At 42.8% G+C, this 26,631-nt stretch overlaps 3 protein-coding genes across 9 annotated transcripts in view; 1 reads left to right on the forward strand and 2 right to left on the reverse strand.

Moving 5' to 3' along the window:
• The window catches only part of erc2 (ELKS/RAB6-interacting/CAST family member 2), a 34,758-nt gene extending 17,990 nt beyond the window's left edge, over nucleotides 1-16,768 (forward strand). For 2 of the 6 annotated variants that reach the window (XR_004793482.2, XR_007030854.1), the window contains 15 exons: nucleotides 257-424; nucleotides 927-1,094; nucleotides 1,671-1,808; nucleotides 2,408-2,548; nucleotides 2,813-2,953; nucleotides 4,098-4,133; nucleotides 6,054-6,256; nucleotides 9,155-9,166; nucleotides 9,474-9,597; nucleotides 9,718-9,878; nucleotides 10,526-10,673; nucleotides 11,331-12,002; nucleotides 12,574-12,641; nucleotides 12,858-12,915; nucleotides 13,005-16,768. Coding sequence is in view for 1 of the 6 variants with exons in the window: in XM_035631530.2 (XP_035487423.2) it covers nucleotides 257-424; nucleotides 927-1,094; nucleotides 1,671-1,808; nucleotides 2,408-2,548; nucleotides 2,813-2,953; nucleotides 4,098-4,133; nucleotides 6,054-6,256; nucleotides 9,155-9,166; nucleotides 9,474-9,597; nucleotides 9,718-9,878; nucleotides 10,526-10,673; nucleotides 11,331-12,002; nucleotides 12,574-12,600 (2,139 nt within the window). In the remaining 5 variants the exon portion in view is untranslated. Of the gene's footprint in view, nucleotides 1-256; nucleotides 425-926; nucleotides 1,095-1,670; nucleotides 1,809-2,407; nucleotides 2,549-2,812; nucleotides 2,954-4,097; nucleotides 4,134-6,053; nucleotides 6,257-9,154; nucleotides 9,167-9,473; nucleotides 9,598-9,717; nucleotides 9,879-10,525; nucleotides 10,674-11,330; nucleotides 12,003-12,573; nucleotides 12,642-12,742; nucleotides 12,916-13,004 lie in introns of those variants that run through there. The other 4 variants (XR_007030855.1, XR_007030856.1, XR_007030853.1 and 1 more) reach the window with 3 other exon arrangements.
• On the reverse strand, nucleotides 15,914-20,719 carry LOC118309423 (protein disulfide isomerase Creld1). Of its 2 annotated transcripts, none has more exons than XM_035631538.2 (6): nucleotides 20,583-20,719; nucleotides 18,817-18,997; nucleotides 18,631-18,714; nucleotides 17,963-18,058; nucleotides 17,696-17,836; nucleotides 15,914-17,609 (listed from the first exon to the last, which is right to left on the reverse strand). In XM_035631538.2, the coding sequence occupies exons 2-6, from the start codon at nucleotides 18,995-18,997 to the stop codon at nucleotides 17,389-17,391; spliced, it is 723 nt and encodes a 240-aa protein (XP_035487431.2). In that variant the 5' UTR covers nucleotides 20,583-20,719; the 3' UTR covers nucleotides 15,914-17,388. The 2 variants fall into 2 exon arrangements, with proteins under 2 accessions (XP_035487431.2, XP_035487430.2); XM_035631537.2 differs by lacking the exon at nucleotides 20,583-20,719 and adding an exon at nucleotides 19,832-20,361.
• il17rc (interleukin 17 receptor C) lies at nucleotides 20,502-26,041 on the reverse strand. The gene is made up of 15 exons (XM_035631535.2): nucleotides 25,888-26,041; nucleotides 25,332-25,641; nucleotides 24,777-25,011; nucleotides 24,177-24,280; nucleotides 23,945-24,056; nucleotides 23,815-23,856; nucleotides 23,590-23,708; nucleotides 23,161-23,217; nucleotides 23,005-23,059; nucleotides 22,634-22,851; nucleotides 22,232-22,285; nucleotides 22,093-22,144; nucleotides 21,858-21,953; nucleotides 21,518-21,556; nucleotides 20,502-21,425 (listed from the first exon to the last, which is right to left on the reverse strand). The coding sequence occupies exons 2-15, from the start codon at nucleotides 25,437-25,439 to the stop codon at nucleotides 20,785-20,787; spliced, it is 1,932 nt and encodes a 643-aa protein (XP_035487428.2). The 5' UTR covers nucleotides 25,440-25,641; nucleotides 25,888-26,041; the 3' UTR covers nucleotides 20,502-20,784.
• Nucleotides 26,042-26,631: the final 590 nt, after the last annotated feature.

Here is a 26,631-nt window from a genome sequence, read left to right on the forward strand (position 1 = left end):
GTTTTTCTATTTTTAGACCTCTTTTCATCATCAATCATGAATAGAGATGATGTATAATATATGATGCATGCAGGGGAGTCGGTCCCAAATGCATTTTTAATGAGCGAAAAGCGTGTTGATGAAAGTAGTGTAAAAAATGTACTGACTAAAAAAAGGGTCTTTCTCTCACTGTCTCTCTATGACACACCATGATGGTAAGACATTACATTGCTACTATGATGGGTTCGACGTGTTGTCTGTTTCGCATGTGGTGCAGATTGACCAGCTGAAACAGGAGCTGTCAAAGAAGGAGTCGGAGCTGTTGGCTCTGCAGACGAAACTGGAGACCCTCAACAACCAGAACTCGGACTGTAAACAGCATATCGAGGTGCTCAAAGAGTCTCTCACTGCCAAGGAGCAACGTGCTGCCATCCTGCAAACAGAGGTGATGGAAAAAACCCTCAACTTTTTTGTACAAACGCAGTAAATCAGCCCAACAATACACTACCTCACAAACATTTTCATCCTCCCAACCACACTGAGCACACAACAGGCCCGCTCCTTAGGACCTGAGGCTTATTAATGCAAATCATATTTGCACTAATTTTCTTTAGGGACTTCAAACTGACTGAACTGTGACTCACATCGAATCTAATAAACATCAACAAGATGCACTAGCAAATAAAACATTGGAGCAGCATTACAGTTTCTTTAATGTACTAACTAATAAATACTTAAATTAACTCCCATTGAATGCTGTTTTCCCTGCAGATTTTTTTGAAAGAGCCGGTCTTGGCTTAACAATTTCATGCTTTGCGAACTTTTCGTGTTTAACAAGCTTTTTTCCTCGATTGCAGTCAAATCCACATTCTATGAGGCTCTTTTATTTGTAGTCGGCTCACTTTATGGACTTGTTCCAAGGTGTTTGTGGTTGTGTCGTGCTTCAGGTGGATGCTCTACGTCTGCGTCTGGAGGAGAAAGAGTCCTTCCTGAACAAGAAAACCAAGCAGCTGCAGGACCTGACGGAGGAGAAGGGCACTCTCGCTGGAGAGATCAGGGACATGAAAGACATGCTGGAGGTCAAAGAAAGGAAGATCAATGTCCTGCAGAAGAAGGTGAGAGTGGGAGGTGAAGAAAAGCTCAACATCCGTCTCCGAGTTACTGCCGCATTATTCATTGTGCAGGTGTACTCCAGTCGGACATTTAAAACAACTTGGGAAGGGAATGAGATATTCTGTCAGATTCTCGCGTCCCGGACTAAACCAGTCACCCTGTGAAAAAAATACAAAGCAGCGTGGTTACTCGCTCCATTAGGAGTGAGAGAGTCTCTTGCTCTCAGGGGGGAAGTGTCCATAGAAAGACAAGCAAGAAGATATTTCTGCCTCAGTGACTCTAGTGTGTGTGTGTGTGTGTGTGTGTGTGTGTGTGTGTGTGTGCTATAAATACTCAGTGTTACTCCCTCTCTCACCCTGACTTGCTCACTCATTCCCTTTGCTTTTTCCGCTCTTCTCTTGTTCTGTCACGCCTCCTCTCCCTTATCTATCCACTTTCATCTCTCTCTGTCAGCTCTCTTGATTTCTAAATCTTTGTTTTGTCATTCACATGATATTGTTTAATAAAAATAAAAAAATGTAATTAAGATTCTCTGCTTCCTTTTCTCCCCTGTGGTGCCACCATCACACGGCTCTCAGATTGAGAACCTGCAGGAGCAGCTGCGGGACAAAGACAAGCAGCTGAGCAACCTGAAGGACAGGGTCAAGTCTCTGCAGACAGACTCCAGCAACACAGACACTGCCCTGGCCACCCTGGAGGAGGCGCTGTCAGAGAAGGTAAAGGGCTGCAGCAAACTGAAGAGTCTCAGTCACTTGTGGGATTGGACCAAATTGTTTTTACTTGTCCGGGGTCGCTGCATTACAGGTTTCTGTTCCTCTGAGATGAATAAGGTTCTTTTCTTTTATTCCTTCCCACAGACCTCAGAATAGATGGTCACATTACTTATGACTTATAAAATGTTCTCAGATTTAAGAGGTGTTGTGCATATTTGCTTACGTGCTGCCCAGAGAAGCATAATTCCTACCTGTGTTAGATTGTAAGCGTAAGAGAAATCACTTATCGGGATGAATAAATATTTTAGCAAAGCTAATGAAAGGATTTAGAATTGTTCTTAACCTTCTATTTGCATTTGATCTGATTTCTTTCCTAGTTCAGCTTCTTGTTCATTTCCTTCAGCCTGTTTTTGATTATTTAATCCGTCTCTATTACAGGTAACAACACCAGTGAAAAATCCCTAGATGTGTTTAATGGAATCTAATCAAATATGTTAATCAACAATCTAATATAATAATTAAATAATTATATTAGATTGGTATTAATCTCATGTGATATTTGCATGTGTGTGTGTGTGTGTGTGTGTGTGTGTGCGTGTTAGGAGAGGATCATAGAGCGTTTAAAGGACCAAAGAGAGAGAGAGGACAGAGAACGTCTAGAAGAAGTGGAGTCCTATAAGAAGGAGAACAAGGACTTGAAGGAGAAGGTCAACAGCCTGCAGATAGAATTAACAGACAAAGAGGTCAGTGCATGGAGTGGAGAGATTTTCTTGTGTTAGTGTGTAGGGGTGTGTTCACATGACTGCATATTGTACACACGTTGTGCCATTATGTTTTTCTTGCATGCTGTACTATAAAACAGGCACTGCATGTCCTGTATCATACTTCTTTATCTCAGCAGACTGCTATATGATATTTAAGCTGCCGCCTCTGGCCCGGGGGCCTAGTTACACCTGCTGACAGGTGTAACTGACCTGCCTGTGTCTGTGCTGTCTGTCCACCTGCAGTCTAGTCTCATCGATCTGAAGGAGCACGCTTCATCCCTTGCATCTTCCGGCCTCAAAAAGGATTCAAAGCTCAAATCACTGGAGATCGCCATCGAGCAGAAGAAAGAGGAGTGTAGTAAGTTGGAGACGCAGTTGCAGAAGGTAGGTCTGTGTGTTACTGCTCAGATTCACTCATATAAGCAGCTGAAATTCGGATCAAAGTTTCCCAATGCCATCTATTTGTTCTAACTATTTGTGCAAATAGTTTTAACATAAGTAATTCCAGGTATCACATGTAACAATCAGCGAAAGTAAAACTCCACAAAGTTTGTTCAAAATTAGAGCGATGGGTTTATCGCTAAAACAGTCTCACCATAAGGTTTATGTAGTAGCTGCTTCAGGAGCATTTGATTGTATCACACAATCAATAGATAAAATCTACAAGCAAATTCAGTTCTATATATAATCCCTCTACTGAGGAAGATCCAGAGCCGCTACTGCGTGGACCTTGCAGTCCATTCAGTTTTGCCTGCGTAATGCTTGAGCTGTGGTGAGCGCCTCTGTCCTGAGTGAAGACTGGAGAGATGTGCCTCATTAATTGCACTGAACTGTAGATAAAGAGCAGAGTTTCCACAGCGAAGAAAAGGATTGACTCACTGTGAGTCCAGGGACCACTTGAGTGGAGAATAAGTGGTTCTAGACTTGTATGGATGATAATTCTTTCTATGACTTTTTTTTCATATGGGTTAAGTGAGCTTTGCTTGCTCTAAAATCCCTTGAGCTCAGGTGTTATTTTCATAAAGAAAAACACGGGAGAATTCAGAAGGACTAATAACAAACTCCTCAACAGAACTAACTCTGTGATATCCAGCAGACATAGAGAAAAAGTACTGATACTGGACACTGATAATGTTTAATCCTTCATCAGTTCCGTCTTTGAAAAGAGCAAACTTTCTGTTACTATTGACTAAACTGAAGTTTGTCTGCCGCACCTCTTTGTCAGTTACCTGCAGGGACCAGACAGTCAATTAAATACCCCCCCCCCCCCGCCCCCTCCTATCCTCCATTGCCCACAGACCATCCCTGTGTCTGTTCCACTCCATTGGTCCATGTTTGTGTTCACCTGTAACAACATGTGCTGTTCGTTACTAATGTTACTGCTCTGTCCAACATGTATTGTAACATGTGTGATCCTGCTGTTCTCTCCTCTGGCTCAAAACTAAATTCTAACAACTAACCTGCTCTCCTGGGTGCCCCCCCCCCCCCTCCCCGACTCCTTCCCTCAACCCCTCTGTTTGCAATGTAGCAAGCTGAGCAGCTATTCAGTCACATGAACAATCCTGTAAGTCCGTCTCCTGAGCTCTCCGCGGCACACAGTGAAAGCATGAGGACACTGAAAACAAAATTTGTAATATGCTTAGGTGGTGATCCCAGCACAGGTTCCGCTCTCACCCACCGCCCCGCTCAGATGCATGTTGACCATTGCACTGTACTCGTGTAATGAGCTTTATTCTGCACTCAGAGTCCTGTGAAACGTACTCATTGTGCAACTGTTTGTGTGTGTGACACGTGGTGACACTGTTGCTACTGTACATATAGTCAATATTTAAAGTTCACTTGTTTTGGTCAGTTTGAATTTCAGATGTGTTGAATATATTCATTGATTTTTAACGGTGGCTCTGTAGCTTGTTAATCTGTGATTAGTTAACAGTGGGATTTTCTTTTTGTTCCACATAGTAGGGTCTCTGCGCGCTTAGGTGCAAATGCAGCAATTTAAATAAGAGGAAACTTTTGAAACTGAAACTTTCAATCAGTGGACCTACATGAGGGAAAGTGTGTGACATTAGGAAATCCTAGAGCTTATTCTGACTCAAACTACAGCATTGCAAGGCTTTTTTTTACTGTGAGTTCACATGGGAAAATGCAACAATTTACCCAAATACATATCAAGCATCAACCTCTACACATAAAGACGACCCAGACAGTGTTGACGTGGCCTGGAGTTGACTTCCAGGTTGCAAATATGTTTTGAAACATACAACATTACTGGAAAGAAAACCAAAGTTGACCTTATAATAATAAAAAACAACTTTTGTCAAATATATGTTTGTTACTGAATTGATGTTGTACGATGACGGGAAATTATTTTGATTTTAGAATCTTTTACAGATTCAGATTCTGTGTATTTCATGATACATGTAAACCAAACAATCAGACTTTATTTGTAAAGCGCTTTTCATACATACAATGTATCATAAAGTGCTTTGCAGGGTAAAAGCAATAAATATAAAAACTAAAAATGATGGAGCCTAATTGTTATGTCTAATTAGGTTCTCCTGTAAAGATTAGTGGTTTTAAAACAAGTCAGTGAGAATAATCTCCTACTAGGTCAATCCTAACATCGCTGCTCCCGCTTCAGATACGAAGCTTACTGCCAGCTGACAGATTGACTCGGTCTCTGTTGCCTCCACTTCTCCATTCCTATGACTGACGATTGCAAAGACTGTGCAGCTTTGTTGGGTTTGCATGATCCGGTCGACGGTGTTGCATGTTGTCAGTGTCAGTGTTGCCACGCTCCTCTCCCGTCTCAGTGTGGCGCGGTCAGCTGAGGTGTCAGCCGTGGTTGGAGATCACTGCAGTGTTCTGGTGGATGGCTCTGTACAACTCCTGCACTGTGTTGACGTGTGTGGCTGCCTATCGTCTCGGGGGTGATGTGTACCGCTGTAATGAGTTACAAACTGTTGCAACAGTGGCGAGATTTGTCCACATTTAGCGAACGGCAGTGCTCTGATTAGTTTGTGACAGATAACCAATGAGACAAAATAGTGATCTTGAATTTTACTGCCACTGATTTGTGACTTTTTTTTTCTTGCTAAGTATCAGGTGCAGTCCTGTACACACGTACACAGTGCTGTGCTTTGCAACCTCACCAAGGGTGCAAAGTGACGGGAATTCTCAAAGGGCTGTTAAATGGAGCTAAATAATAGCTCTGTTAAAGCTAATGAACCGGCACCAGTAATGATGCCTTTGTCCACAACATTTTACTCTGCTTTACTTATTCAGAAAGCGAGCGAGAGAGCAAGGGGAGTAGTTAATAGAAGACACTGATGAGCTACAATGTGCTGTGTATATATCTCTCTTTCATGGGCAGTTAAACATTTCTTGTGCTGCTTTGGATGGTTGTGTTGACATTATTACATTAACTCTGTGTATATTTGCGTGTGTGAATTACTCTGTGTCCTCCCCTGGTGTGTGGCTGCAGAAAGCGCACGAGGTGGACCATCAGTCGGGCTCCAGAGGGAACCCAGAGTACGTGGACCGAGTAAAGCTGCTAGAGAAGGAGGTGAACTACTACAAGGACGAGGTCAGCAAGTCTCAGACGGAGGTGGAGAGACTCCTGGACATCCTGCGAGAGGTGGAGACCGAAAAGAATGACAAGGACAAGAAGATCGCTGAGTTGGAAAGGTGACTAACTCTTGACTGTCAACAGAAGTTAGTCTTAGTCTTTTGTCTCACGAATTGTCTCAATGTAAAAGTGATGTAGAAGTAGAAACCTAAGCATCTTACAAGGGTTGGTTCATCATGATTAACAGGATCCATATTTTCTCACTAACCTCTACTGTTGTCATGCAGATACATGTGGCTTTGGTTTTATCTACTTGCGTTTGAAGATATTAGTCTCAGAGATTTGTTTTTTGCGTGAGACTTGTGCCTCAAACCAAACTAAAGGAACGAATTATTAAGGTGAATCAACCCTCTAATGTTATTGTTCTAAACGATATGCCTCTGTTTGTGTTGTGAGGTGATGAGCAGTATGTCACCTTTCTTCCTCTGGAGTTTCTAACAGTCACCGTTCCAATGCCACTTGCTTTGCTTTGTCAAGTTCCATGTCCTGTGTGCTTTTGTGTCCGTGTAGCTGTTTGTGTTTTTGTGTACACGGGTCTTGTCAGCACACACTCTGGACCCAGTCATAGCCTTGTGTAATACACTTGAGACAAACCAGGCAGGCATCTTCTAAAAGTTCTGACTCTATGTTACATGTGAGCACATAGTGCCCTTCTGTCACCCCCTTATGGAAGACATTTCAGTTAATGGACCACGTAAATGAAGCTGGTGGCCCCATCAGCTCTCGGCTCACCTCTCGGTTTGGTGCGTGGTCCAGAGTCTCCACACTGGAAGCTGCTTTTGGATTTAGTCCTGCTCATGTATTTCTGGAGGAGGCCGTCATGTCGCAGTCTTTCACCTGGAAGGGATTTGCAACTGATGAGTCAATAACAGACAACGGTTGAACAGCATGAGAACCACTCATGATCAAAGCCCCTAGTCCCCCGCCACTTGAGTCCCAGTCCCGCCACTTATTGTTGGACCCAGTTATAGGCAGTGAGAACGGTCACTTCGTTTCAGTGTCATGCTAATTTGATAGAGGTGTTTGATAATTGAGTGTTCTTCTTTTTCCATCTTTACTCACTTTTTTCTGTCCCGTCTCCCTTTTCTATTTTCCGTTTCATGTCCACCTTTCCCTTTGTTATCCCTCTGCCACTGATCATTTTCAACCTTTTTGTCCTTTCTCAAATCCAATTCTGTTTTTTTCAATCTCATTTCCATCGTCCTTGCAACTCTTTCTCTGTTTTGCCACCCCCCGACACCAGCCCCCCTCCCTCTGCCCCTCGCCCCACCCCTCGTCCGGGTGGCAGAGCTCCCCCTGACCCGCTCCCTTCTGTGTCTGCTGCTCCCCAGCAGATAGGGGGTATGGTGTGGGATTTCCTGGGAAAGTGAGTGCTCTGCCCTGGCACTTCAGCTCGGCTGCGTGGTTCAAGTCTTCCGACTGCGAGTGCTGCAACTGCATCTGGTTTCATCTGTGTGCTTGTGTGTGCCTGCAGTCTGTAGCAATCACAGATCTTTGTTTCAGAGTTTAAAGCTCTGTCTTTAGTCTGTGGTGTCATTACTATACCTGTGCACATGATACAAAGATCCCTGGGTTCATGTTTGCTTTTTCTCTATAGCATGTGGTTGCATAGTGGTGAACTGTGTGTGTGTGTGTGTGTGTGTGTGTGTGTGTGTGTGTGTGTGCGTGAGAGAGAGAGAGAGAGAGAGAGAGAGAGAGACCTCCGTTTGTGTTGTATGTTCGTATATTCAAACTGCACCTTGCAGTCAGCAAATTTACATACATTTTTTGTTGTATGACAAATCACATCACAAATCAATAAATTAAATTAAAGTGTGATTAGTACTTAATATCATGTACAAAAGCGTATGTGTTAGTGCAAAACATCATGAAATTTGAAATATATTTATTCTCGGATTTTCCTTTTGATTCCCTGAACAGAATGCATCACTTCACTGTGTTGTGGCTTATTGCTTTAATGATTCAATCTCAAAGTAAAGTCATCACAACGAAAGCCCCTGTTGAAATTTGTACTTCTCTATGAAAATTTAATATCGAGAAAAAAGAAAAAAAAAACTACACTTACTGTACACTTTTTTATTAGCAGGCTGAAGAGTATGTCAAAGTTGGTGTGATGTTGCTCTTTCTTCTTTGTAAATTTTAGTTCACTGTACTGCACCTGCTTTTGCCTCCATGTCTCCTTTGTTCAAATATCTTGCACACATGCAGTCACACAGACATGTTTTGTGGTGTTGGTTGTGGCTGTAAGTCGTAGCTTACTGTATGTAGACCCGAGGCCTCCTGCCATGAGCTCCCTTCTCCTGCTCATCCCAGCCACCCATCTGTACCCTCCTCATATGTAACACTCAGTCCAAATCATCCCAGTAACAACTCAATGATCAGCCAAGTGGCCTGCATGTGAAGCTGCTGTGCTCCAGGTCTACACGTACTCAGTGAGTGAGGTGCTGTAGTAGATAGGGTCTGGACTGAACGCGTCTCCGTTCAGTCAGGTCTCCTCTGTCTTAACAACCCTGCATCCATAACTGACTCTCTCTCCGTCGCTCGGCCCTTCTCTCCGACTTGGTCCAACCACTGTCGGCGTCCCCTCCTTTTGCTCCACACTTAACCCTCCTCTCCTCTTCTGTTGCCCGGCTGAGTTTTGCCTGTCTGACTGCATGTCTGCCACTCCCAGGCTCGGCAGCAGCAGATGCACATGGTTCCATGTTTTCAGAGAAGGTGCATCCTGCATTAGCTGTGTCAGGCTGCAGAGCAGCAGCTGTCACTCTCAGTGGACACGCTGTGATTTCCTCTGGGTCCTCTGTTGTTGATTTCTTGTGGTTGTTTCTTTATGTTCTGGTTCTAATGTCTCTTTCTTTACTTTTTTTTCTTCTTTTTTCTGTGTGTCTCCCGCTTTCAATGTTCCCTCCACTTGTCCCGTTGTTCCTTTCTCTTCTGCCTTTTCCTCCCCTCATCTGCAGTCTTGCTCCCAGGTAAGCAATGCCCCTGCCCCCACCGTGCCCCCATCTCTACCTACTCCATGCTGACTCTGACCTGTGAGTCATCTCAGCAATGTCATGTTAACATGAAGCAATCAATTCATTTATGATGCTCATGTCTTGTTGCTGTCCCAGTGATCTCATGACTGGTTCTATTTTGAAAGAAGTCTCATTCAAAATGCACCCGACATGTTGGTTAAACTGTCATGTGTTTGTGGTACATGGTTATACTATTACCACAGACTGCGATTCAGAAAAATGATTGGAATGAAAATGTTCTTAATTTGTTGTGGTTTTACAGACAAGGAGGCAAAGACCAGACTAAGAAAGGTCCAAACATCAAACTGGGACCACAAGGGGACAAGAAAGGCTTAGGACAGGACCCTCGTAAGGACAGCTCCATGGATAGTGGCCACCACCTAAAGGTGCAGGTTTTAGATGTGTACCGCCAATGATACAGTGTTTATTATTTGGCTCATGTGTGTACCTGCAATGTGTCCTTACGTCCTTTGTGTGTTCCCATGTAATGTTTCTCGTCCCTTCAGCTGGAGGATTTGATGAACACGCTGGAGAGGACGCGACAGGAGCTGGACGCCACCAAGCAGCGTCTCTCGTCCACACAGCAGTCTTTGCAGGAGAGGGACAGCCACCTCACCAACATGAGACAAGATCGCAGGAAACAGCTGGAGGAGATCCTGGATATGAAGTTAGTGTCATTTTGACTTTCATGTTCAGATTCACATGCACTGAAGTCTGGACATTTTCCTGATATTTTCCTGCCAGCCCCCTAGTACGATTTCCGGGAAAAGTCAGAGTAAGATATTTTTAAATAGTTAAAGAATTACTGGCTGTTTGTTTTAACTGGCTGCTGGCTGGAGCTTTACGTTGACATCATGAGAGTGGGATCAATCAAAAAGGTATTTCCAAAGTGTCGAACAATCCCAGAGTCTCAGGGTTTGAAGTGATAAATGTAGTCTGAGTTGTGGGACTCATTTTATGTCTGTGGAAATTCATCCTTCATCCAGGTCATAGTCAGGTGTTGAAAAAGCAACTGGACTTGGTTGTTGACCCAGTTGCTCCTGATTCAACGGCTTTGAATGACTAGCTTTATGTCATCCATCAGAGGAGAACAAAACAATCTGAGTTTTTAGCGCTTGTGGTATTGATCATCATCTGGCTCCTTTGAAGCTAAATCCTGGTCAGAAGTAACATTTCTTGACATTGATGCAGGTGAATTGAACAAATGTGGTTTGATTTACAGGTCTTTAATTAAAGAGCTTCAAAATGTCTTAATAATATTTGGTAGGATATAATTCTGAGCCCTAATCTAGTTTGTTTGTTGTTGTTCTTCAGACAACAGGCTCTTCTGGCTGCCATCAGTGAGAAAGATGCTAATATTGCACTGCTGGAACTTTCTGCCTCCAATAAGAAGAAGACCCAGGAGGAGGTGCTGGCCCTCAAGAGGGAGCGGGACAAACTGATGCACCAGCTCAAACAACACGTTAGTACTGCAGCATCTGTCTCTGCACTGTAGCTCGTTGCCCAGGCAACATTTAATCAGTATGAAAACTATAGCTTCACAAGACAACAAGGATTCCTTTTTGGAAGCTCACGTGTGGCAGCCAACCCAAATGAAGCATGTCGTAATCTTAAAGCATGAATCTGAGCTGACTCTGAGTTTATTTATGTTTTGTAGAGGAATTTAGGTCAAGTTCAACTTTTAATTTGCCACCTGCAAGGCTAAAGCTTTTCTTCTCATTAACACGACATTAAAACAAAGATACCCATGATGCAGGGAAGGTGCATTGGGAGGAGAAAAAGGTCATTATAAATCAAAGCCAGGGTAATTGTCTCCCCCTGTTTGTAGTCTTTATGCTAAGCTAAGCTAATGGCCACCTTTAAATTCACATTAAGCGTACAGACATGAGAGAAGTAGTTCTCTTTACATCTAAATCAGAAAGAAAGAGTTTTTGATAAACAAAGCCACAATGTCATTAAACATGACAAGCTGGTATAGTCTTTGAAAAATGAGCATTATAGTAACATTATTGCACTGATTTGTATTAAATTGCAAGGTATCTATGTCTATTGTGAAGGCATATTGTTCTTTTTGACAGCTGCAGAAGCTCATGCACTAACCTGTTTGCTCTCCCTACAGACACAAAGCCGAATGAAACTGATAGCTGACAACTATGAAGATGACCAATATCATCCACATGGTCCTCACCACCCCCAGGCTCAGCCCCCCCACGCTCAGCCGCAGCCGCAGCCGCAGCCACAGCCGCAGCCGCAGCCACAGCCCCAGTACCCCCACCCTCCCCATGCCCAGCAGACTCCATATCCACACGCCCCGCATCCGCAACATCCTCAGCATCCGCAGCACCCACAGGCTCCCCCACAGCACCCCCATGCCCAGCAGCCACAACCACAGTACCCGCACCCTCCTCACCAACAACACCCTCAGCAGCACCCTCAGCAGCACCCTCAGCACCCTCAACCGCCTCCCCAGCACCAACAGCACCCACGTCCCCCTCAGCCCCAACACCCTCACCAACAGCACTCCCAGCACCAACCACAGCACCCACATGGACATGCCCCTCTGCAGCACCCTCACCCTCAGCACCCACATGGTCCAACCCAACAAGGACCACACCCCCAGCATCCGCACCCGCAGCACCCGCAGCACCCACAGCACCCGCAGCATCCTCAACACCCACAACACCCGCAGCACCCACACCACGCCCAGCATCCGCGCCACCCGTCGCCCCATCATCGTGGTGGACAAGCCCGAGGACCCCCACATGCTGGTCACCGCCCCGCCCCGGACCAGGTCAGATGTCTGCCCTATCATGCATGTGATGATTTTTAGAAGATTCAGAACAACTTCACCAGTTCACTGTTTTTAATCTTTTTTGTGGGTTCAGTTGTCTCAATCCAACACACGGAGATTTCAGACTTTATTGACTACAAACCATCACCAGTTTTGCCACGACATACAGTAACTCTACAGCTCTCTAAATTACTAAAAGGTTGCAAATGAAAACCTGTGACCTTGTTCTTTTATGTGGTAAAACATGTAGAGTAGTAGAACTAAAATGTAGATTAAATGAAAATTAGCTCATCATGCAGCATGATGTGCATCGGTAAAAAAAAAGCAATAGAAATCAAGACTCACTTTCTCATGTGATGATGCAAATCAATCTAATTCTAAAGCTATGTTAAATCTTATGAAGGAGCTCGGACACTTTGTAGCTCTTACTCATTTTGCACATGAGTAATTTCTCTCATGCTTTACTTTTAAAGATGATTATTTTACGCCGTCTGCTGTGCGTCTGTGTGATTTCTTTTGGATTCTGTCTCCTTTCTTCTTTTCATACATATCACTGCCTGTAACTCTGCAGGATGATGAGGAGGGCATTTGGGCATAACCTTTGCTGTGACAACCAAAGCTCTAATGTTGTTTTGAGGGGTAAGATATTTTTTGAAGACTTTTCACTTACTGAGTCTCCCTATCCTGCCTGTGTTCTGTAACAAACTAAACATCTGGATACCTTCATCTCTCTCGTTTAGAGGATTCAGTCACTACTGGAGGAGCACAGACATGCCATGATGTTGAAAACACTACCCAACCAAACATTTATTATCTTCACCAGATCAGCAGAGAGACTTTTGTTTATTTTTGTAGGGAAGAGGAGGGTGTAGGCGGGGATGCAGGTCATGTGGGGAGACTGACAGCTGGGCAGGTAATTTCTCACCCTTCATCTTCAGTGTAATTGAAAAATGATCATCTATCCTTAGCTTAAACTATGTTCTTCTTCATTTTCTGCTTAAGGTGACCTGCGACCTCTTTATGTGAACAGGAGCAAATGTCATCCACTTCTTCCATACAAGATCACAGATGCAGAACTGAACTGGATAGAAAGAGGCGGATGTTGACGCACTCGCTGTCAGATTGTTTCTTGGACATGGCATGTGATCAACATGGCAGCCCCGCATCAGAGGTCTCACAAAGGTCACCCCACCTGTCTGTCGCCTGCTGAACGGTCGACCTCTTAAGGCTGACAACGCCCTCTTGATCCTCCCAGCAGAAATCTCATGACTGTCTGACAGCTTAATATTTATTTTACTTCATCCTTCCTTCCTTTTAATTGGTTCAAGATCATGGTTGTCTTGTTGTCATCTGCCTGACTGACTCCTCTGGCACTGGTTGGCTCCCCTGGCTGATTCCGTCATGGTTTCTCCCTGATCCACTTTGTGACATCTGACCCCTCTACCTGGCTACCATGACCCACAGTGTGCACAGTCTCTTCTGTTGTTTCAATCATCTGAGTTACCTTTTTTTTTCACCATTATTCTTGCCCTGCCCACCATCCCTTTCTAGATAACCTCATGTTCAGCATGTCCAAAAATGACATTGTGTCCCTTCACTTGCTTTTTTCCTCAAACCTGAGGATAGCATGTTTCATTTCTTGTTGGCAAAAGGAAGAGCTTTGAGCTGACTGACAGTCGGCCTTTGGCCTGGCTTGCAGCGTTGAGGGGTTTCCTTGGCTGCATGAGCAGGGCTCTCCAGTTCTTGGGCTTGTTTTAGCCTTAACGCTGTGGTTGCCATTGATGTTTCTTTCCATGTTACCTCATTTTAATCAGAAGTAGTATAAAAAAAATTAATCTATGCAGATGTCAACATAGAGTTAATGCATTTTTATTCCCCCAACCGTGCTCAAGTTTATCAATCAAAGTGTAATTAACCATCCAATCTGAATGGCCAAGAGAGCGGTCAGAAAATATTCATCAGAGTATTTTGAGTTTCTGAGGCTATGCACCTCCTCTGTGTTGCAGGAATTTTTACTAATGGTGCTTCTGTTTGGTGCTCAAACTAAATGGTGTCAGAAAACCTCATTGAGAGCATCTTTTAGTCCTTTTACAGTGGAGGGACTCGATCCCACAACGGACTTCAAAAACAACTGTAAAAGTCTTTGTACATACGATCTGACAATGGGGGCTTTGAGAGCAACAATCACTTTAAGACCCACACAGAGGAGATCGCTAATATGGGAAACAATTATAGAATATGATGTGGAGTCATAGTCCAATAGATGTTTTCCCTGGAGGTCTATTTGTACCATTGACGCCCCTGCCTCTGACCTACAGTAAGAACCTGCTTCCCTCTCCCCTCGTACTCTTCCACCACTAGTCTGTGTGACCTCCTCAAACATAGTGACTTGTTTACTCCTTCTCAACACGGTGGCCTGTGCCTCATGAAAACTGTACACATATATGATAGATATGCATATATTATACATATAGAGAGAAATCTATAGATTGTGTCTATACGTGGTCAGAAAATCGCTACAAACTGACGAGATTACTATGTTTTATTTCTTCATGGTTATTTTTCTAACTGGCTGGAGGTCAGAGAGCTGTCTTATGTAGTTTCGAGTTGTCTGATTCTTTCTTTCTTTTCTTAATTTCTTCTTTGAGAAAACCCCTCAGCAGCAAGTAACATTCCCTGTCTGAAAATACAGGACAGCCCAAAAGAAAAAAAGAGCTTTAAAGCAGTTTATGAGACATAGAGAAGTATATCCAAATCTATTTAGAAGTCTAGTAAACATGACATTGTTACATTCCTTTCTAAATGTGAAAAAGACTCAGTTGGAGACCACCTGCCATGTGGTGACAACTAAGAACAAAATAAACAGAATTTTGCAGCTCACATAAGTAGCAATGAGATTATGTCTGCTGCGCTCAGCCGACAGAAAGTTGCACTTGTGAGTGAGGACTATCTAAGTGGAGGTTTGAGTGACTCTGTCGGACACATTTCTTTTGCGTGTTTGTCGTTGTCGTCTTGTAAACAGAAGTGGTGACATACTGTATGTGACCGTGATTCAAGCTGAGTGAAGTAGAAAAACCAACACACATTGTTACACTATAGTGGAAAATTGAATTAGACTGTTACTATCCCCACTTCCTCTCCTTCCTCTCATGGTGCCTGTGTTTCTCCCACTATATGGCCAAGTGTTGATTGTTGTATATAAATGTCTTCTCATCTCCCCAACTTCCACAAACCGAGGGGATACATGCATCACCTTTCCACGTCTCTGCTTCCACCATGAACCTTTACAGCTCCTGTCACTGACCAAGAATCAACAGATGGTGTGAAATGTTGGGTGTTTGTGTTTACGAATGTGAAGAGATAGATTTGGATTATTTATTTATTTATTTATGTTTGGAAGAGAAGGGACGACAATGCAAACAAGACAGAGGAGCGAAAATCCTCTCACTTCACCATCAGGGGGGCGTAGTACAAATCCTCCATTTTCAGGTCCTTATCTACTGAATACTTGAAGTAGGGTGTTCTCCTACCATGAAATAGCGTATATGATTTACATGGTAGACAACATGAAACATTTCAATTGTGCCCATGCATATTGATTTTTACATAATGTGCCAACTGAAAGTGACGATGTAAGGATAATCTCCTGTTCTCTATGCAGAGCGATTTCTGAACTGTTGTGTCAAAAAGGTTTTCAGAGGAACGAGGGCTCAGAGGCTGGGGATGGTTTCCTGGGCTTAGACTTCAAACTAATCCTGGTCGTGAATGAGTGACATCGCACTCAGTGTGAGGCTGAGTCCAAAAGTTTGCATCTGTGCCTAGAAGCAGCCATGTGGAGAGACGGAGAGTTGACAGGCCTGTAGATTCACCAGTAATTTTCAAAAGGCCTTGTAAAAAAAGTATGATGAGCCTAACATACATTTTCACTTTATTGTTGTAAACAGGTTGTTTTTCTTTTATTGTATGTCGCTAAAAACTTTGAATTAAACAAATCACTGTGACCAATGCCAGAAACATTTTTGTTTGACAGAACAAATATTGTGTTTACTTTTTTTATTATTCATTTTTGTATTTAAGTTAGCTTTATTTATTTATTGAATATGCCAGTTTGAGACTGTACTATTTGTATAAGTAAATGTTTGATCTGTACAGTAAAGACCTAGGAACAAGTTAAATGTGAGTGTCCAGCATGCTGAATGATTACTTGTGTGAACGTGAGCTAATCTCCCATGAAGCATCATCCCTCATACATTACTTGCATCTGCATCGTGCATTGTGACGGTGTGATGTTGTGTTTGAGAGTGATGTGTGTCTCACTTACTGTGTCCCCTTAGTAGACAGCCTGTGCAGTTCTGTGAGAGTGCAGCATGTTTTCGGGGTTGCTGGTGTAAATGTATTCACAAAAGAGAAAGAGTGAGTGAGTGAGTGAGTGAGTTAGTGTGTGAGTGTGTGTGTGTGTGTGTGTGTGTGTGTGCGCACAACTGCATTTGTTTTCTGGGTGTGTCGTGAATGCACAAGAGAGAAATATATTTAAAAGAAGGAACAAAACTTAATCAGAGGAAGTCCCTAGAGGAAAAAAACAAAGCAAGACTGAGTAAAAGTTTTGAATGAAGCATGGATACTCTGTATTGTTTCCTGTTTTTTTAAACCTAGGAGGCTGTCCTCAGTGCCCCAGTTTGCTATTGTATGTGCTGTATCAGAATATTACTATTGAGTGTTGGCCAGCTTGTTTATATCCATCGAATAAAGGTGACTTTCTTTCTGTCTCTAGTTGTGATTTTCTAGTCAAAATTACAATCATTTGAATTTTCATAGCTTTTAAGTTGCCCTAATAATACAGATATGATAGACTTACAGTAGGAAATGCATGGTGAGCATTGTGTGTAATTGTGTTTTTTTTTACTCTATTTAAGAACTAGGAAGTGCCTCTGCTTTGCAGAGAAAATGGTAAAAACTGGAATTAATTTCGGATAACTTGGAACCTATTCTAATAACAATATGATAATTCGTGCTCACAACTAACAATTTGTTTTCTCTACTCTCATATATTTTGAATATAAAAAGGATCCAAGTCCCTTTAACATCGTTCAATGAAGACAGATGCTGCCTTTGCCACCTGCAGAATAAGAATAATCCTGAGTATGAAGTGTGTAAACACACTTCATACAGTATTTATATCAGCATTTATATTGGAAAAACATATAAATGTGCACATGGAGAAAGTGGTTTAAATGCAAAAAAAAAATGTAACATCTATATGACATCTGTAAGCATCTGTATCTAAAGTAGTATTACATTTATTATCAGTAACTTCTATTTACCAATATACGGGTAAATGCACAAGGTGCACCTGCCTGAACAGGTGAATCCTCTTTAGTTTTGATATTCAATGTCCCTTTAGGAAACCATGTAACAAACGGTCTCCCCTGTCAGAAAGCCAGTACCCTGCCATGGCTGCCACTGCTCCCATGAATACAGACGTGTAGACCAAATCACCCTTAGCAGCCAGCGTCGCCAGAGCACAAAGCACCACGCCGAATAACATCTGCTGCAGCACCTCCACCTCATCGTCCTGGATATCGTCAAACAGCCCTTTCTCCTGAACACCTGCAGGGGGAGTGAGGTTCATTCTCAGTGAAGATGGGTGTTGGGCGTCGGTGTAAACATCTTTCCGTGCGTGTGATGAGACTCACTGGGCTGTGGCTTCTTCACACAAACACCGTCCTTGCGGAAGAATCTTTCAGCACAGTCGCAGCGGAAAGAACCATCGGTGTTGGTACAGATCTCATCCAGACCATGGCAGGCGAGTACCCTGTCACTGCATTCATCTATATCTGAGCAAAAGAAAGAGAGGCACATGATATAATCCCATCAGATTAGATTGTTGCTGCTCCTCAGAAGCACAGAATGAATACATGCTAATGAAATGATATTTAAAATTATCTCTCATTTGTAATTACCCAAACACTTGGACCCTGTCAGCCTGTACCCAGAAGCACATTTCCTGCAACGTGCTGGTCCGCTGCCCATACAGCCCACACAGGCTGGGTCACAGTCTGAGGGAAAAAGTGACCATGTAATATTTTAACTGCGTTGTGTTGTCAATAGCTGTAAATACTACTGTATATATGAGTGGCAAATTAAAAAAGATATACACAATCAGATCAGACAGGAAGTAGTATTTTTATTTTAATGGCACATTTCATAATAAAAAAGATGTAATAAGTTGTGCATCAAAACAACACATAGCAAAAAATATATTGAAAAAAAAGATTAATAAAGTCAAGAGTAAATACATTACAATTAATACTGTAGGTGAAAAGAAAATACAGTTTAGCATACGTTTCTAGTTAAAGTTTGAAGACACCAAACTTTTCTTTTAAAAGTTATACATTTTGCACATTGCACATTAGTGTAGTTGCGCAGGGATTCTGGATAACAATAATAATAATAATAAAAAAAATTAAAATACTAATTAGGCCATTTATTTGGTAAAACATGCTGACATGTTCCAGGCTATTACATCCAAAAATGTGCTATTTTTCTCTGTGAATTTTGGACAAAACATGAAATTGAATGACACCTATAGGCTGTGGGAAAACCATAAGATCAGTTCTGACCGACTGACCTCTGCACTCATACGACCCCTCTGTATTGAAGCAGTAGCTGTTGTGAGGACAGTTACCCAGCTCGGTGCCACACTCATCAATATCTATGAAACAGATCAAAACAAAATGCGTACTCAAAGATTATACTCCTGGTATGCGGTATTTGATGATTTCCAGCCTGTTACACAATGCTCTGCGTTCAGTACCTACACAGGTGTTATTGTGGAGCGTCCAACCTGCTCTACATTCCTCACACTGGTCATTTTCTGGGCCCCAACACTTGCTGCAGGTACCAGGGCAGCTGTGCACCTGAACAGCCAACAGACAACACAGCCAGGTAGCCTGCAGCAGGTCCACGGGACGCGTCCTCCCACCCACCAGTCCCATCTGGTCCACAAGATAAGGTTATTAATTCCCTCCAAAATATCACAGCCATGTTTTTTTGTTAAATGCTGCTTGCAAGTTGGGAGCATGATAACTGTGGGGAACAGACTGAAACACGCTTCAGCTTTGGGACAGGTCCAGAATATAGATTAGTTTATATCTCATCACCCTTACGATCATGAATGAATAAGCAGTGGCTGATCACGCTGGAATTTGAAGCTTAAAGAGGAGATTAGGAAAAGGTCTGACTGTTGGTGGCAACATGAGTACATGAAACTGTTACATTTAATTTCGTTAATCTATATGAATTTTTTCCACTTCCCTAAATTCACCTCAAACTACTTTATTATTTCACGAATGCTTTTAAACAGTAACCTATGATCTACTTATAAAATGTGTTGAATTGTTACAGACTGAAGCGCAACAGTAAGTGTTAACATTGCCAGTTCCACGACAACAACATTAAAATGAATCACAGGACTCCTTCAACCACCGTGTGGCGCTGTTTTACCAGAAACACATTGAGATTTGATACATTGCACGTTGCCGAAAACTGTTTCTGGCTCGCTGCCCTTAACTCCTCATGACAAATTAAAGTATTGTTGTTTCCTAAAATGTGGCCCTGTTCCGGAAATTCATTATAAAACTATTATTTGCATTTGTTTTATAAAGGTTTGTTTGAATTTAACTTTTGCGTTTATGTTTATACCACATTTAAACATGGGGTCACATTCTGACAAATCCACTCACGGTGATTCTAACACTGGAACAGCCAACATTAATATTAAAAGTCGACCTTACAATGAAATTGATAAACGAGTTATGAGTTCTATTTACCTCCTTCAAGCGCGTCGCCTGACTCCGGACTGTCAAAGTTTCAGCGCAGTGACTCGAGCAGAGACACACTTTGCGTTTGATTGCAGACTCAAACCTACACGTCCCGAGCGGGCGGAGCATACCGCGGCTTCACAGCACCGCCCCTGTATGAAACGCGGTGAGTAGCAAGCTGCCCGCTGGGCGCTCAACACTGACACTAGGGTGCGCCAATCACAATCTGAAGCCCTGCACGTTTAAAGGTGGCCAGTCACAACCCGAGATCTGCCAACGCAGAAACACGCAGTTTTATTTATAGACAACTGTATTTATAGACAAGTGTGAGCAGACCTACAGTCTATACAGTATATCTAGTCTGTGGGATTAGGATAGGTCAAAACAATTTGCAGCTTTAAGGAGGAGTCATGTTATATTTTATATTTGACATATGATCAACAAATCTGCAGTGCCAAGACTTCGGTGGTCAGCTCCACACCAAATCCGTTTCTGTTCAGCATATTTCAGCACTGGCTGACCATCACCATTTGTATGTACAGGTGAGTTTGACCAACATATAGCGTTAGGGTGTAATCCATTATGCGTGGTTGGCCTGGCCATGCACCACTCAAAAAAACCTGCTCTTGCTAGAGCTCAAGTGAGATATGTGAGAGAGAAGATGCTTCTTAAAACCACAAATGTATATATTTAATATTTAATATAATACATTTTTATGGATATTAAACCTTCAAATCAAAAACAGGAAAAGTGTAAAAACCTGAGATATGAGGTGGCCACAAATGGCCTCGAGGGAATTGAGGTGTAGAATCACTCACTGTGGATTTTGGTCTTCTAATGGGATGACAATAACCACATTATAGAATATTGCCAACCTTTCAGAGTGCATGATCTTTGTTTCCTTTTGACCTTCAAGGCTGCTTTAAGGGCTTTGTCTCCAAGTTTTTATCAACTCCAATGAATTAACATGGAGCTGCCTTCCACTGCAGGTCTGGTCCCTCTTTAGTCTTTGCTCTCCAACCATCCGAGCCAACCCATTTCCACCTTGCCCATTTCTTTCCACCTGATCTCCTCTGTGTCCTCTCCAATGTGAGCTCAGTCAGGAGGGCCTGGGTCTGAGAGGGGAGGTGGAATAGAGGCAGCCCCTGAAGAAGCTCTGGTAGGTTCCTATCTTTACTTGGATTGGAGTCAAATTTCACCAGAAGAAAACGTTCTCCAGCCCTTCCCAGCCGCTTGTCTGCCTGAATGAGGCACAGGGAGGCTGTAAACACATCAGAGTAAGGAGACCAAATCTGAGGGAGATCCATGTCTTCCTTCTCTGTCCTGATAACCTCCCTCTGCGGAATGGTCCATTCCTTTGTTCTCTCCAAGGCTCTGTGGCTCAAAACAACCACAACTCGGTTCCCCTGGCTGTTCAGCTTCAGTAGCTGGGAGTGCAGCCATGGCAGAGGCCCCAGAATGCACTGCTCCTTCCTGCTCCACTGGTCAACAGACACATTGAAGCCTCGGTTGCCAAGCAGAGAGCCGAGTTGACAAACTGATTTTGCGACGCCATCGTCCACGTCGGGGGGGCTCAGCAGCACAACGTGACCCCCTCTGCCGACTTCAATGAGGAAAAAAGGAGGGGATGGATTTCAGAGAGTTAACTTTTCTATCATGCATCTTTTTTTAGAAAAAGTAGGGGGAAACACTTACCCTTCACAAATCCACCATGGCGGCAGCTCCACACACATTCTGTAAAAGTTTGAAAATTAAGTTAAATTAGTAAATGTGAAATGCACATACAGTATGAAGTAAAGCAAGTAAACAAGAGTTGAACTTTGAGGGGCATGAAAGGAGCCTTTGTCGTCAGTGCTTGACAAAAAAGTTGGACAAAGAATATTTTATCATGAGCTGGTTACAAATTCCAGAGCAGAGAAACTAAACACTGCTCTGTCTTCTTCATATACTGTACACTAGGTTTTTCCTGGTATTCTTACAGATTTAGACTTGATGCAATAAGAAGAAGAAAAACAATAAAGAAAATAAATCTTACTTTTGACAAAGCCATGAAGTATATAAAACACAAGCACAGTCAAGCAAACCAGCAACATAACTCCGACAGCCAGGAGACTCCAGCGCCATCTGTCAGCTGCAGGAGAACAAAACAGAACCCCATATAAATATGTATTTGGGGTTTTAAAGTTATATTGTACTTTTGCAAAATACAGTATATATATCTTGCCCCAACCAGAATGGGTTTATGTGTTTATAAAGTGTTTCAGACTTACTGTTATTAAAACAGAAAGGACCCAGCTCATGTCCCATTCCATTTATTTTCACCTGTACAAATGGATAAATATGAATGAGTTATTCAGAATTCAGCCATTTTTACTGTAGGACGCTGGCTGACAGTTGAGAAAACGTTACCATAACACATGTTGATGGCTGAAGGTTGATGTCCTGAAATGTCCCTGTTTTCACCTGAGGAGGACACAAATGTAAACGTTGTTGGTTTATTGAACATGCCCGTGCAGCCACACTTTGTCCATACCCACAGAAATTCATTTTAGATTCCAGTGCAGATCTTAAAAGTTAGAAAATTGTTTTTTTTAATTTTAGGGGGAAATGTACTTAAAATGTGGACATAAAGAACATTTACATTTTCCGTAATGGCGCAGCCATAAAAACATGGATAGTTCACTCTGCATGGATTTTATATAGCTTCAAATAAAGGTTGAAGCAAGTTGATACAGAAGTCGTTATACAAGTCTTCTTTACAAAGGGCTGCAAACCAAACAAACTCAGTTCAAATACTTTGTTTTGCCTCACCCAGAGTCCTTTGCGGTTTTGACTCCATGTTCCATTTGCCAGTTGTTGTCTGAAGCCCTTCATCTCCCTGCAGCTGTCCCCCTTGTGACAGGGCCACACCTCACCCTCCAGCCTGCAGGGGGCAGATAGGTTCCACGACAGCATTGGGTCATAGCTGTTTGTTTGACCCTGGCCTACGGACACTGACATGTTCTTCCACACGTTCCTTTGGGCAAAACCTGGACGCACAGGACACAGCAGCATACCAATGGTTAAACTACCAAACCTTCCACCTTGTATACTGCAACCAGATAATCGAGCGCTTTGGGTACTTGAAAAGCGCTTTATAAATCCAATATATTATTATTACAAGAGACCTTAAGGCTTCTCACCCGTGTTTCTGAAGGGGCATTTACGAGAGCGCACATACTTCCCATCATACCATGCCTGAAACAACACAAGGCTGTCAGTGATGGATCAGGACGCAGCACTGTTGATACGTCAGCTGTAAGTAATCGTGGTGTGTCAAAGTAAGTAAGTCAAATTACCTGGAGACACGTGCAGTGAGTCACAGAATAGAGTGGGATGCTCATCCTGTTCCATCCCTATAATATAAAAACATCAGAGAGAAATATTGTACTCCATTTATCTGACAGCTACAGTTTCTAGATACTTTGCAAATATGGATTTAATACACAACAACACACCAACTTATAATATTTGATAAATTGCTTTAAGTGAAAGAAAAAAGACAGTTTGATAAGGAGATCAATTGATTGCTACTTTTAGTCTATTGTAACCTGGAGACTGTTGTAAACATCGAGGCTGGCTCTGTCTGAAGTTAGGCCTGGACTACGAACTGGCTGGGAGCAGGAATCTCCTGGAGTCTCTCCTGGATAAAGGATCGGACTATGCTTCTTCTCTGCACAACTGACAAACTGTAACTGCCACCATATTGAGGCTCTGATTACACTGACCGGACATGTCCCATCCTGCTCATATTGGATGCACACAGAGGGGAGGCCATCATTTCTGCCATCGAACTGCAGCTCCACGTGGTCCATCTCTTTTGGAATTACAATCCTGAGTTCTGGCACTGGAAAGAGGCATAGAATAACTGGTTTAATGCCAAACGACAAATTCAATTGCAAAATGGCACAAGGACTACCAATAAATATCTTATGCAGTGATTTTCCTCTTACCACTACACTCTTCCACACATGTCTTCTTCTCCCCGGAACACACTGAGGACAGAGGGTAACAGTACGTGTCAGGAACGGTCCCCATCAATGAGTTAAACAGATGATTCGAAGTTAAAGGATCCAACGTTACCTGTTTCTGGAGAAGGAGCAACAACCTCTCGAGTCAGATGTAATTTAGGAAGATTTACAGACACTCTGCTGCTGAAAGAAACCCCAGCTGGCTTAGTAATCACCATGGACACCTGGAGAAGTCACACACATAAACACATAAGAGTTAGTAAGACACGGTGGCTGGAAGTGAGCATACAGTATCTACAAAGACACTGAAGAGTTTACATTCCAGTGCATGGACTCCACAGTACCTTTGCCGGGTTTTGCTGAGAGAAAGCTGTTTGATTGACTGCAAACTCCACCTTCTTGCATGTGGGTATGGTCGAGGCTGTTTGGTAACACATCGTCACAGACGCTGTTGCAACAGAGAAAACATGATGACGCTGAGGCTTAAACTTCACTTAAACAGTATTGGTAAATTCAATTGAAGAGTACTAAAAATTCACTTCCAAACCGCACACTTGAAAGACCATACCAGTGTACAACGACCATTTACACACACATGCGAAAAAAATGCTGTTCATTTCCCATTATCCTTTTCACAACAGCTTCCATGTGCGTGCGTTCATTCATTCTTCTGGCAATGATTTCCCAACATCCCACACCACGTCTTCAACAGCTCGCTGTGAGATCTTGGCTCGCGTTCAAAACCTCTTGTTACTACATGGTCGTGTAAAAAAAGTATCTCTGTATGTTGAATTTCTTGCATTACTGAAATAAAACAAATCCCGGATTGCAGGAAATCACTTAAAAACTTGTTGTTTTCTTCTGGAGATAGTCCAGAGTAATAAAAGGCATTATGGCCATTTAATAGCAAATGATATTTGACAGTGGGCTACATGTTGTCTTACCTTTTGGATTCCTCGTCTCCTCACTTTCTTCCTCCTCATCAAGCCCAGAGTAGCCTTCATCCTCCATGTCATCACCCAGACGGATGTGGAGCTCTGCGTCTATCACCAGGCATAATGTACACGACTCTTTGGTCTTTGAGCAGAGCTGGAAATGTGCTGTTAGTTTTTGAACATCCACACCATCGTTCTCTGCCAGAAGGGGCCCCTCATCCTTCATGGAGCATTCAGAGAGACCCTTAAAGAAGGAAAAAATTCACAAGGAAAACTATTTTTACATTTTACTCGAGAGCAAATATTTGCTACTGTTCAGACGTCTATATTGGGATTAACATACATACAACATCCCCATAGTATGATAAGATGACAGATAGTTATAACCCTTTGTCTGTTTTTAATTAAATGTTTCAGAGTGATACATTAAATCAGTGAGATGGGAAATGAAATGTCTGAGCAGGCTACGTCAGAGCTAAAAGGAAATTAAATGTGTGATCTCTCAACAGAAAAATTGCAGCCCAGGAAATTATTCTGTTCAGTGTATCCAAGCAGCGCGAGTACCTGTGAGCAAACGACCTCATCGATGTCATATCCAGAAATCTCCAAAACACAGGCAGACATGCGTAGGGTCAGTAAGACCCACCAAGCGAACCATCCAGGGAGAAACATTTTGCCTGACGATACTCAGAGAGGTTTGAGTTCTACCGCTTTTTTCTCCTCAAAAACCTTGTCAAACAAGTCCAGTGTCGCCCGCCTCTCCATGACTTTAGGTTGGAGATTAACTTGAAGATCAACTGCACACTGGCACGGTGAGCGGCGAGTCGAGCCAAGCTGTTAATACCTAGCTGTGAACATTCACCTTTTTTATGGCCTGGGGAAGAAGAAACATAAATCAATGCCGGCGAAGGTTTTATGTAATAGAAACATTTTCTCTTAACAGTTTTCTGGTGTAAGACTCCCACAAAAGACATAATGCTCTTCTTAATCAAAACACCTTTAATAGGCATTATTCAAACAAACACTGCTCTGACATTAATATGATAGGATTAACAGAACTTTTAGAAGTTGTATCATAATATACCAGCAATGTGATCAAAATCTGATCTTGGTTACTTACTGTGTTTGGTGACCCACCCTGGGGAGTGTATTTCCTCTCAGCTCGAGCTTGTCAAGGTAGTTGAGAAGTGTGAGTCACATGAAAGTTGCAACATACACCAGGTACGCCCCGCCCCCTCCCTCTCTCTCCCTCTCTCTCTCTCTCTCTGTTTGTGTCTTATTTAGCTCAGCTCTGTCCCTTATCACATAGGAATGCACCTGACCTGTCAACTCCCTGCTCTGATTTGGAACTACAGTGTAACTAGACTTGATGGGTCAAAGTCTAACACTGGACTCCACCTTGCACAGTGCATTAAAGACGTTGAGTACGCAGACCTGCATTTTAAACAAAGGCAACACGTCAGAGCTGGTGTGTTTGCAGTAACTTGTTATTTGTCTTGTTAAGGCGGATTAACAAGGATTCCTCCGTTTAGCAGTTCCCAGTAAACTCTTGGCCTTGACAAACGTGTTCATCACCTCAGCTCAGGAGAAATCACATACCTCTGACCCGCACTTAGAAACACAACAACGCACGGCTCACATAATGCCGCTGGACTGGTTCGACCACATAGTGTTGGACCTGGTACACAACCCCTGTCCGCCTTACTCCTCAGAAGTGTGTTCAAACCAAACTAACACAACACAACCACCTATTGTGTGATTCGTCTGTGAGTGACTATGAGGCAGTGGCGCACTTATTCATTTCCATTTGTCCAGGTTAATTTTTCTGTATTCTGTACATATAAAGTACTAAGATTATCAGAGG

Source organism: Scophthalmus maximus, chromosome 6 (genome assembly GCF_022379125.1).
Source record: "Scophthalmus maximus strain ysfricsl-2021 chromosome 6, ASM2237912v1, whole genome shotgun sequence".
NCBI classification, from domain to species: Eukaryota; Metazoa; Chordata; class Actinopteri; order Pleuronectiformes; family Scophthalmidae; genus Scophthalmus; species Scophthalmus maximus.